Below are 12,007 nucleotides of genomic sequence, written 5' to 3' on the forward strand. Positions count from 1 at the left end.
TTCATTATTTGGAACATAAACAAATCAATGGAAAACTATGATGTCTTCAATAGAAATGGAAACTTAAGCAGATTATCAATCGGACATGCAATATTGGTCAATCTACAACAACAACAACAAGATTCCATTTATAAAGCGCCTTTCACGTCAGGAGGACGTCCCAAGGCGCTGCACAGTTGGGTCATGACCCGAGCAGGGGGGAAATGGTCAGGGTGAGGGGAGGGAAGGGAGGGAGAGAGGAGGGGGGAAATGGTCAGGGTGAGGGGAGGGAAGGGAGGGAGCGAGGAGGAGGAAGAGAGTCGAGAGGGGAGCTGAAGGCACGGTCAAAGAGAAAGGTTTTGAGACCGGCCTTGAAGGAGGAAAGGGAGGAAGCAAGGCGAAGGCACTGGGGGATGGAGTTCCAGAGTGTACTTCCAATGTTAAGATTTGCAGTGTTTACTCGTGTCCTGTTACACAACACCGATTTGTATTGAAAAGAAGCCTCCCTTAAGAATGAATACTTGTTGAAAACAAAGGTTAAATTCCAAATTTTCCTCTTCCCTGTCAATGCTCACACATGAATAATGGGAACTTGGATGAGATATCCTTTCGAATTAAAACAAAAATGAAGGAGGCCACTTAGCTTTAAAGATGAACTGAACTATACCAAATATTATAGGCACATTACTTCATACAAACCAACTGAAAAGCAAGCTGAAAATTAATAAATACATTTCAGGGTTTGGAAACGTACGAAGAGAATTGACAAACAAAGAGATAAAAAGAACAAGGACTATCACACACATGACCACCAGGTGAGGAAAGTATAGGGCATCAGAGAAGGAAAAAGGAAGAAGTGTGATCAAGGTAAGAGAGACCGTGTGTGCAAAATGATTTTTAAATAATCCCCCCCATTTCATGTTTTAATTTAGTATTTTTCTCTTTGCTTAAAACTTTCATATTATTTTCCTTCTGCTTTTATTGTGTTATTTTCACCTTCTGATGTCTTGCATTGTTCACTTCCTAATGCAGCAAACCTTTTTGCTAGAGAAATATAACAGAGGAAGACAATTCAATAACCCCTTTCTCCACCAAAGTCTACCAACTGAATAGTATTGCTGCAGAGCAGAACAAATTCAGCCAGAAACAATCAGCAAACTTCTTTCGTTTCCATAAACTGAACGTCACTCGAGTATTTGGAAACAGCATCACAACAGTCAATCAAGTTTGAGTCAGAAGAGTGAAAAAATAATCCAATGCTTTCCTCCTGTGCTAGCAACTATTGATTAAGACTTATAGTGCACAAATGTGTGTTGCAATATTGGAAGGCTCTTTTTGACATTTTAAATACTTACAATCCATAATAAGTATGTTAATACTGGGAGTATACTGATACTCCTCTGTCAGATTGTGGGGCTATTAAAAAGTATACTCGTTGGAAGTTCACAGTGCAGGCTATAAAAATAAATAGATTTCATTAGACCTTAATGAGTTCTAACTATGCCATTTAGCCTTAATTCAGCATCATTCCAAATGAATGAAATATTTCCAGCCCATGCAATAAAATACATTCTTTCCTTAAAAGATTCTGAATACTTACGTAGCCCTACATTGTCTGATTTTAAGCTATCTGTCCGGCTTGGTTGGATCAGAGGAGCAAATGAAACAGCCAATATATTTTTGGTTTCCCATGTGTTCTGTCCCGTGCGTATTATCTGGGTAAGCTGCAGAAAGGGAAGAAATACAATTAGTGACACAATCTAATCTTTTATGTTATTTCTAGGGTTGCTGGAAATAGTAATTTTATTTTTTCAGATTTGTGTCCGATAAATCTAATGGTTTTTATCTATTTTTTCCACAACAATTTTTGTACAGAGAACACAAATCAGAGACAAATCAACAGTTGCAATACTTAGTGCCTGCATCATATTTAGTGTATGCATACTCTTGATTCCTGCACTAAGGACACAAGTAGCCCCTTCATTCGATCGCACACCTGTTCCTCATCCTCAGAATTGAATCATACTCATGTTTTTAAAATCAGACAACCTATGGCTCTATCAACCAGCTCAATTGATCACATGTTAATCCTTCTCAGAATCAACTCAGTTTTAATTGTACACCCAGTAGTCCTGCAAGCCAAGAATCAGACACCCGGATCTCCTCAGCTGGCTCAATGAAAGTGCATGTTTCGGACATCCCCTAGTGAGTTTCTCTCACTATAAGCTTGGAATTTTGGCAACAACTTTTCTTGCTAGAAACTTGTTGGTAATTATAAGAAAAAAAAGGACTGAGAGTTTACAGACCAGTGGCCTCATACTGTAAGGGACTAGGTGGAAGAAAAGAAAGGAAAAATATTTTTTTTCTTAAAGCTAAAGGGTGCAAAAACCAACGGAATTCCATTCAGAGCCTCCTTTGGAAGTTTTCTGACTTTAAGTGCATAATAAATGAGATATGTCATCTGAGCAGAGTTCCAGCAGGTTGGGATAAAAGACTTTGGTGCTTGTAAAACGGAATAGTTTCGAACTCTTTGATGAATCTCCAAAAGTTACTTCCTATTGTCTCAAGACATTTATTCCACATTCCAGGATACATCTAAATCCTGATTATTTAGGTTGATAAATAAATGAGAATCAACACTTTTATACACACACACGCACTGTATTTGGCATATGCATACAGACTTATGCGTAATACTTCAGACATTGCTTAAGAGATGATGTTACCTGATCTTCCATAGGCATAACAAGAATTCCACCAACTTTCAAAAAGATTTTCATGTAATTTTCATGATCCTTTTGCACTCCAGCTCCACAATAAACCCGGTCATACTGAAGATTGTCTGATGTAACTTCTAAGCAGTTCCCAACCACAAAGACAGGCTCGCAGAATTCAAACCTAGGAATAATAAACACAACATCTGTGATGCAATCATATAAAAAAGGGAATCAAATTGTAGATATAGTAAACTGAACATGTCTAGCAATGCCAACATTTACGTACGTCGCTTTACGTAGGATAACATTTTGGAGCACTGTACAGTGGCAGAGCTAGATGCCAACCAAAGAAGAAGGTGGAGGGAGGTGACCATAGAGGTCAAAGAGGCAAGCTTTGGGGTGCGATTTATTGTATTAAACAAAAAACATAAATGTAACAGAAACGATGTAAGGAGCGAAGGAGAAAGTTCAGAACAGTATTGGTACAATGGACTGTTAAATGGTAATTTAACCATCCTCAGGCGCTGACACCATCAGCATCCAAGGCTGCACTCTCCACCTCTCAAAGCCAGTCAGGAACCTCGGCGTTTTGTTCGACCCTGAGCTGTCCTTTCTCCCTCACATCCGCACCACAACTGGCACCGTCTTCCATCACCTCCGGAACATCGCCAGACTACGGCACTACCTCACCCCTCACGCTGCTGAAACTCTGGTTCACGCCTTTGTCACCTCAAGGCTGGACTATGGGAACTCTCTCCTCGCCGGCCTTCCCGCCACCTCCCTCCACAAGCTGCAGGTCATTCAGAACTCTGCAGCTCGTGTACTGTCCCGCACCAGTGACCACATCACTCCCACCCTCGCTCGCCTCCACTGGCTCCCCATCCCCCAGAGGATCGAATTCAAGATCCTCATCCTCACCTACAAGGCCATTCACGGCCTTGCTCCCTCCTACCCCTCCAACCTACTATCCCCCTACCTACCTGCCCGTACCCTCCGTTCCTCTGGCTCCAGTCTGCTCCACGTCCCCCGCCCCAACCGCCCTACAATCGGTGGTCGGGCCTTCAGCCTCTCAGCCCCCAGGCTCTGGAACTCCATCCCCCAGTGCCTTCGCCTTGCTTCCTCCCTTTCCTCCTTCAAGGCCGGTCTCAAAACCTTTCTCTTTGACCGTGCCTTCAGCTCCCCTCTCGACTCTCTACCCCCTCCTCGCTTCCTCCCTTCCCTCCCCTCACCCTGACCATTTCCCCCCTCCTCGCTCCCTCCCTTCCCTCCCCTCACCCTGACCATTTCCCCCTGCTCGGGTCATGACCCAACTGTGCAGCACCTTGGGACGTCCTCCTGACGTGAAAGGCGCTTTATAAATGGAATCTTGTTGTTGTTGTTGTTGTAATAGCAATCTCTTTTTTAAAAAAAAAGGACTAACCTCAGACTGGAAGAAAGATTGGTTACAAAATCTAGTTGCAAATAAACTGTGCTGATCTCAGATGAGGCCTTACTTACTTATCAAAGCTGTCACTGTTCTTTACAAAAGTGTCCAACTTTTGTCTGGCGTATTCTACCACATCAGCATGCAGCTCAACTCCATGGTTTATTCCAAAGGGGCCTACAAAACAGGGCAAAATAAACCTAAGATTATATTCTAAATGTTAATGATACTGAAATGAAATAATGGTAACCTGTGCTGCAGATCACATTCTGAAGCAATTATTAACTTGCACCAGAAATTAAAGTTCACATTCTTATTGAATATTAAAATCTTCCATTGAATAACAAAAACAATCCACTTTCAAAGTAGTGCATCCCTTTTCTAAAACAGCACCTGCAAACTTGGTGAATGAGATTTTTTTTAACAATTATGAATTTATTTTCTTGGAATAAACCTCTTTCAGCCTTTAAAGCCCCTGGTTCCACATCATAACCTACAAAACCTTTTACATTTATATAGTATCTTTCATTTCAGGAAGATTTCAATGGAGGAGGAGAAGAGAAGATGACCGAAAGCACAATTAAAGACTTTATGATACACTGAGATAGTAGAACAAGAAGAGTTCACTCCAGTTAACTACTGGGTGTCTTGACTAACAGCTGTGAAAGACAAAATTACTCGTGAGCACTGCACCAGAAACATGTACATTGGAACTTTGATTAACAGTCACAGCGGAGGAGAACATCTCTATCCCATCTGTGGAGAAGTGAAGTTATCAAGGTTCCACTGTGAGTCCATAGGTTTTTACATCAACTAGTTTGTTATTCAAAAAAAACTAAAACGTTTAACCAATTTAAAACACATCTTCCGAATTAGATTTTTATGTCAGGCTGTTATGTACTCTGAGGTGCTGTCCCCCGTGAAGGCGCTATATAAATGCAAATTGTTGCTGTTGTAAATCAATCCACTGAGCAGATTTTAACATTACATCGATACTGTAGCATCTTCCATCACTGTACTTCATTTTGTTAATCCCTACTACTCAGCCTCCCCTACTCCTCCCTCCACAAGCTGCAGATCATCCAGAACTCTGCAGCCCGTGTCGTCTCCCACACCAGGCTCTGTGACCCTATCACACTCATCTTTGACCGGCTCCACTGGCTGCCCATCAGTCAGAGAATAGAGTTCAAGATCTTGGTCCTCACCTGCAAAGCCATCCACAGCCTTGCTCCTCTCTACTTCTATTACCTCTTAACCCCCTACTAACCTGTCTGTTCCCTCCGCTCAGCGGGCTCCAGCCTGCTTGATGTCCCCGCCTTGCCCACAACTGGTGGGGTGGGCCTTCAGCCTCTCTGCCCCCACCCTCTGGAACTCCATCCCACAGTCCCTTTGCCTCACCCCATCCCTGGCCTCCTTCAAGATCCATCTCAAGACTCTCCTCTTCGACTGTGCCCTCGGTCACCCTCCTAACCCTGCCCTCCTAATCTCAACCACCAGCTTAGTTGCGGATCCCTGAATATCCAGCGCCTTGGGACGTTCTCCTGACATGAAAGGTGCTATACAAATGTAATTTGTTACTGCTGTTGTTAACACAGACAACCTATCTTTATGCAGGAGAAGGGTGACGTGTTCAGAAATAGAAGAAACAACAAGAAAGGCAGAAAAACTCATCACAGATCCACATTTGGTGTTCTACCACAAATGTTATCACAATGTAATGCAATGATATCTGGTATAAATCAAGCAATTCAAATTATCCTTTCAAATTTTACACTCTGGGATTAATGGTCCAATATACAATAGCTTTTCAACTAAGTGAACTCAAAAAGCTATTAACCCAAATGTTATTTTTCCTGCAATTACGTAAGTAAATTAGACGTCAGTGTAAGATGACAGTGCACAGTCATATTCAAGAACCAGCCAGCGCTTTTCATATCTGGAGGTCTGAAGACGAACAAATATAAAATTCCATACAGTGAGCACTAAACATTGTTTTGATTATTAATACAACACAATTTCCATTTACAGACTTTCATGAGAAAAGGACATCTCAAAGTGCTAAAAATGCTGGATGAGCACCTGAGCTGGGGGTGGGAGCAAACGGGATGGGGAGGGGGAAAATGACTGAAAGAGCAGTCAAAGTGGTACGTGTTCAGATATGCTTCGAACGAGGGAAGGAGGAAGGGTATGAGTTGGAAGAACTCCACGATAGAGTTACAGACATTGGGGGCGGAATGCTTGCCTGCCAATGGTGGAGTAGATAGGGTGGGGGATATGAAGCAGGCCACAAATGTTCCCATTATTAAGCAAGGCAAGAAAGGGTAGTGGGAGCTAAATAGGGAGCTAAATAGCAGAAATGTACAGCTCAATATAATCATATGAGAACTGTACTATAGATTAATGCATTATCCAGTATTAAAGGTTATATTATAGAATAATTACCTTCATTTTACTTATTCAAATGCTCCCTCTCATACTGCACTATTAATGTTCTTTCAATTTTTTTGCACACAAATTATACAGTACTAAAGTAGCATAACTCACATTTTACAGGCCTGAATTTTGATTCCCACCTGAAAACCTCTCCAGACCAGATACTGAATTGAATTTGATGTCAAAAACATCAGAATCAATATGATTAAACAGGTTCCAATTAACATTTGGATCAACCCTGAGGTTTTTAATGTATAAAACAGCAGGTGCATACCTGACTCCTTTAGTACTTAGCAAGCATTTTCACACCAGTTAACAGAGCTTAGCACATCCCATTTCCTGCTCCAATCTCTCTTCGACTGGAAGTGATATTCCATTGTTACTGTATGTTATATTAGCATTTTAACTGAACCTTTAGAATCATAAATATATTTTTTTTTAAAAAAACTGAGAAAGTGAAACATTACACCAAAAACATCATGGACTAGCCTAAATATTTGCAAGTTCCAATGTAAGTCTGGAAAATCTTGGGGTCAACCATTTATTGTTTATTTTGGGGACGGGCAGCAGAACCTACAGTACACTGTGGGATGTCAGAGAAGATCCAAGCTCATGCTTGAAATTCCCTACAGAGAAAAGAGTGACCCTCAGCTGTGCCATTATGTGGTGCAGAGAAAAATATTTCTATGCAGGTATTTAAAACGTAGGTCTCTCACCCCCAGGCTGTTCAGCGCCTTAGGACATCCTCCCGTCGTGAAAGGCACTATACAAATGTAATTTGTTGCTATCATTCCTACACTCCCTAGAGGGTAGTTTTAGAATAGCACTGGTTGAATAGTTAGGGGGCAGAGAGATTTAAACAATACATTATTGAATATCATTCCAGTGATACATTTCTGTAAAGATTTGTTATCAGCTTTAGCAACTAAGTCTTTAAAGATCATCCGATCGACATCCGCAATTCCAGTTTTATACTGTTAAGGTATTCAATTTCATACTTACCACATATTAAATGCCTCATCGTCCAGTGGATTGCATTCAAGATCCCAGTATTCACATCCAAATTCCTCCAAGGCCTCTCCCCCTAAATCTCTGTGATTTCCTGCAATTCTACTGACCTAATTATTTTCATTGGTCAGAAAACACTGGCCCTAGCCACCCCACCCATCGGTAGGCGAGCTTTCAGCCATTCTACCTTTGTACTTTTGAACTCCATTCAGGAGTCACTCTGACTCACCCCCCTCTCCCAACTTTTAATACCCACCTCAAAACTTCCAAACTTACCTCTACGGCGGTGCTTTCAGGCATCTTCCTCCCCCGCACCCTCCCCCCACCACCACCCGGCTCAGGTGTCCGAGCTTCTGAGGTATCCTATCTGAGATAGGCTTTGAGATAACCTCCCAACATCAAAGGCCCAATATAGAAGTAAATTGTAAATTGGTAACTCTTTTCATTTGGTACATTTAATTCACAAATTTCAAACAAAATGTGAAGAATATAAAGTGGCATTACCTAAAATTAAGCCCACCATTGTACTCAAGTAGCCAGTTCCACTGCCAAGGTTCAGGAAGGTCAATCCTGGCTGGAGTTTCAATGCTTCCATAACTTCGGAGTAGATGCAAGGTGCCGACAAGTGTATGTTGCCATGCTTCCAGGCCAAATCCTTATAAGCATTTTCCCTATATGCTTCCAAATAATATTCTGCTCGATCGATGGCCCTGAAGGCTTGCTCCACTCTCTCGGTGCGAATGTACTGAGCTTCTTTTAAATTGTCAATTAAATCATCATTGTCCTCACCAGCACTTACAGCTCCTCCCATGGCTTGCTGTACTTGATGATATCAGATCCCCAGAATGTTAGACCAACTTAGCGAAGTGGACAATGCCTGAGCAAACACTGGCAGTAAATGACATCTCAGTTCATTGATCTGGGATGTTAGAATTTTAGCACAGCATCACAGTTCAATCAGTTAAAGGCTGCAAAAGACAACAAGGTGAAAAATCAATTAGACAAAGAAGTGCAATTAATTTACAGAAATTGGAGGTGAACCTTATTTCGTTGCAAAAAATAGTATTCCCTTAGCCCCATTCTGCAAGCTCCATTTTTTTTGTTTCCTCTCCTCCACCGTCCCAAATGGAAGAATTATTACTTATTAATTGGCACGCTTCATAATCTCTTTTAAAATCCCCAGAGTTACAAGAGGAAGTAACTTATCAAAGTTAAACACTGCTGAACCAATTTTAATTCTATTCCATTTGTCAGAAGGAATACTACAATGTGGATCACTGATGCGTCCCTTCCTCATTGAACTTGAATTTGTGCACATGTTTACTTGCCTATGCTTATTTGTTCTCACAACCCCAGGAGATTGAAACATTCCAAAAACCACATGAAGTTGGACCAGGAAAATAACATTTTAACCATATCATTAAACCCAAACCCTCATCTTCCTTTTGTTACTTAACCTGTTTTCTCTCCTTAAAGCATGAAGACAAAACTGTGAACAGATTTGCTTTGCTTCATCGGCTTAGCAGTCAAGGTCGCCACTGTAGCTATCCTGAATTAAATCCTCTCTTTGAAGGTGTCTGAACGTGTTTTTGGACTTTGAGGGAACATAGAATCATACAGCACAGAAAGAGGCCATTTGTCCCTGTGCCAGCTCTTTAGAAAAGCTACCCATCCAGTCCCACTCCCCTACTTTTCCCCCATATCCTTGCAAGATTTTCCTTTTCAAGGACCTATTCCCTTTTGAAAGTTGTTATACTACACAGAATTGATGGTTACAGAGTTATTAGTCACAACTGGTAACAGAGAAGAGCTTTGACAGCTAATTCGAGTTTTGAAGGCTGAGTGTAGCAGAAATCAATTTTTTTTTACAAGCAATTATCAAATGGAACTGTCTTGAGGGGTTTTAGTAAAATCAAAGCAAAAGGGATTACTGAATAAGAGAAAGGTAATGCAAATCATGTACTTTAGACCTACAAAAACCTACTGTAGACTAAAAATCTCTTAAAGGGTTAGACATTTTTTATGATTATGCGTGCCTTACCCTCCCCCTCCTTCCCTCCCAAGTCATTCAATTCATTATTGAATGTGAAGGACAATAACTCGAATATTGAAAATCTAGCACTTTAAAATGGCTGATCTGGGTTCAGTTTTGGAGATAATCCCAATAGTTTAACGATTACTGGTCCTGAATTTTAAATAGACTGGCTTAGAATATTAGCACATGCAATGAATGAATGCCAAACTATTTTTCCTAACTGCAAGTAGTGTTTGTTCTCAATGTAAAAAGGAGGGAGCTTATGTATAGGACAAGACCCAGGATTTGGAGTGATCAACACATAAAACTTTAAATGCCATCCACAGAAATCTCATTCTTCAGTAAAGCCCGAGCGCTGGTTCCTGAGGCAGTATAATTATTAGAGTGGAACACTGTTATAATAATAATAATAATCCTTGCATTTGATATAGCGCTTTTCACGTCGGGAGGACGTCCCAAAGCGCTTCACACAACACACTGTAAAGTGAATTGACTGTATATTTGTGGGCGAACGCGGCAGCCAATTGCGCACAGCAATGTCCCACAAACAGTCGTGGATTGAAAATGACCAATTTATTATTGTTGTTGTGTTTTTGGAAGGATTATTATTAGGTGTGTGGAGTAAGGAAACTTGCCCAAGGTTTCGCCCTGCCTGGAATTGAACTTAGGTCTATCGCTTGCAAAGCGAGTGGTCTAACCACTGAGCTACAGGACTCCACTGTTATAAAAAACTTCATTAAAATGTGGGCTAACTTACTGCATGGTTTTAGGTATGGACCTCAACTTACTCAAAAAATGCAAACTGCACATGCCCATTCCGCCATTGCTTCAAACACTGGCTGGTGTGTGTTTCCACAAGATATATGGTCAATTCACTTTACAGTATATTCTGTGAAGCGCTTTGAGATATCTCGCTTTGTGATAAGACACTATATCAAATGCAAGGATTATTATATTATTATCATTAAAGCAAAGGAAATGATGTAGACTGTAACTTAATGTCCCGGAAGTCAACCTCTTTGGTATTGGGGTGCAATGCACAGTGAATGTGGAAGTGTTGACATGCAATCATGCATCAGTTGGGATTTTATGGATTTCAACTACTGCTTTATAACGGCTCTCCACTGTATTTGGTAACTTAAAACAGGAAACAGTCTGTTACTGTAATTCGTTTTGCAATTTTGTGGAGTCCTGTAGTTTAGTGGTTACAGTACTCGCCTCGCAAGCATGAGGACCTGAGTTCGATTCCCGGACAGTGCTAAATGTTGGACAAGTTTCCTTATTCCACATGCCTCTGTTTATCTAGCAATAAGTAGGAACCCGGTGGTTATTCGATTGGTGGATTACTTTTCCGGGGGTAATAATCCCTTCAAAAACAAAAAATAATTTGGTCACTCAATCCATGACTGTTTGTGGGACACTGCTGTGCGCAATTGGCTGCCGCGATTCGCTCATAAAATACAATCAATTCGCTTTACAATATAATCTGTGAAGTGCTTTGAGACATCTCGAAGATGTGATAAGGCGTTTTATCAAATGCAAGGATTATTATTATTTATTATTATCACAGAAAATTATTGTTTTTCATTCAAAGAAAACAAAGAATCATAGAATCTCACAGTACATTTGTGCCTGTTCTCTGAAAGTAAATCAATTTCTAAAATACAAACAAGGAGATCTTCAAATTTTATTTTTTATCTGAAGTTAAATGGCTCCATGTTGCTGCAGAAAATTCATGTTAAGTTTACAGAATACAACAACAAATTGCACTTATATAGCGCCTCCATGCAGGGTAGTGTGTCAGTGCGCTTAACAGTGGCGGAACCTGACTACGAGCCGCTGGTGGAGGGAGGTGGCCGTATGTACGGTCAAAGAGGAAGGTTTTCAGGCGTGACTTGAAAAAGGAGAGAGGGTGGGCAAGGCGGAGGGATTGAGGGAGTGTTCCAGAGTTTAAGGGCGTAGTGGCTGAAACCACGACCTCTGATGGTGGGGCAGAGGGTGCGAGGGACGAGCAGGAGGCCGGTGCCAGTTGAGCAGAGGCGCCGGGTAGTGGATTGGGGAGTGAGGAGGTTGGAGAGGTAGGGAGGTGCCTCAAGAGTGAAGGGATTTGAACACGAGTGTGAGGATGTTGAAGTTGATCCATTCGGTGATGGGGAGCCAGTGCAGCCTGGCCAGAACTAGTGAGACGTGGGTACAGAGTTTGGTATGGTAAGTATGTGGGCAGCAGAGTTCTGAATGAGTTGGAGCTATTAAATAGTGGAGCTGGGGGGACCGGCGCGGAGTGCATTTGAGTAAACCAAGTGGGAGGTGACAAACGCATGCACAAGGATTTCGGATGCATTTGGGGTAATGAGGTAGGTAATGTGGCGGAGGTGGAAGAAGGCTGTCCTGGTCAGGGACTGGAGGTGGGAG

At 41.5% G+C, this 12,007-nt stretch overlaps 1 protein-coding gene across 4 annotated transcripts in view; it reads right to left on the bottom strand.

The window, feature by feature from the left end:
- pcmtd1 (protein-L-isoaspartate (D-aspartate) O-methyltransferase domain containing 1) overlaps positions 1–12,007 on the bottom strand; it is a 33,783-nt gene that overhangs the window by 2,484 nt on the left and 19,292 nt on the right. For 2 of the 4 annotated variants that reach the window (XM_042331781.1, XM_042331782.1), the window contains 4 exons: positions 8,065–8,528; positions 4,194–4,296; positions 2,706–2,877; positions 1,580–1,703 (listed from right to left, as the gene is read on the bottom strand). In XM_042331781.1, the coding sequence (XP_042187715.1) occupies positions 1,580–1,703; positions 2,706–2,877; positions 4,194–4,296; positions 8,065–8,371 (706 nt within the window). In that variant the 5' untranslated portion in view covers positions 8,372–8,528. Of the gene's footprint in view, positions 1–393; positions 1,024–1,579; positions 1,704–2,705; positions 2,878–4,193; positions 4,297–8,064; positions 8,529–12,007 lie in introns of those variants that run through there. The other 2 variants (XM_042331784.1, XM_042331785.1) reach the window with 2 other exon arrangements.

Source organism: Callorhinchus milii, unplaced genomic scaffold (genome assembly GCF_018977255.1).
Source record: "Callorhinchus milii isolate IMCB2004 unplaced genomic scaffold, IMCB_Cmil_1.0 Scaffold2, whole genome shotgun sequence".
In the NCBI taxonomy this organism is placed as follows: domain Eukaryota; kingdom Metazoa; phylum Chordata; class Chondrichthyes; order Chimaeriformes; family Callorhinchidae; genus Callorhinchus; species Callorhinchus milii.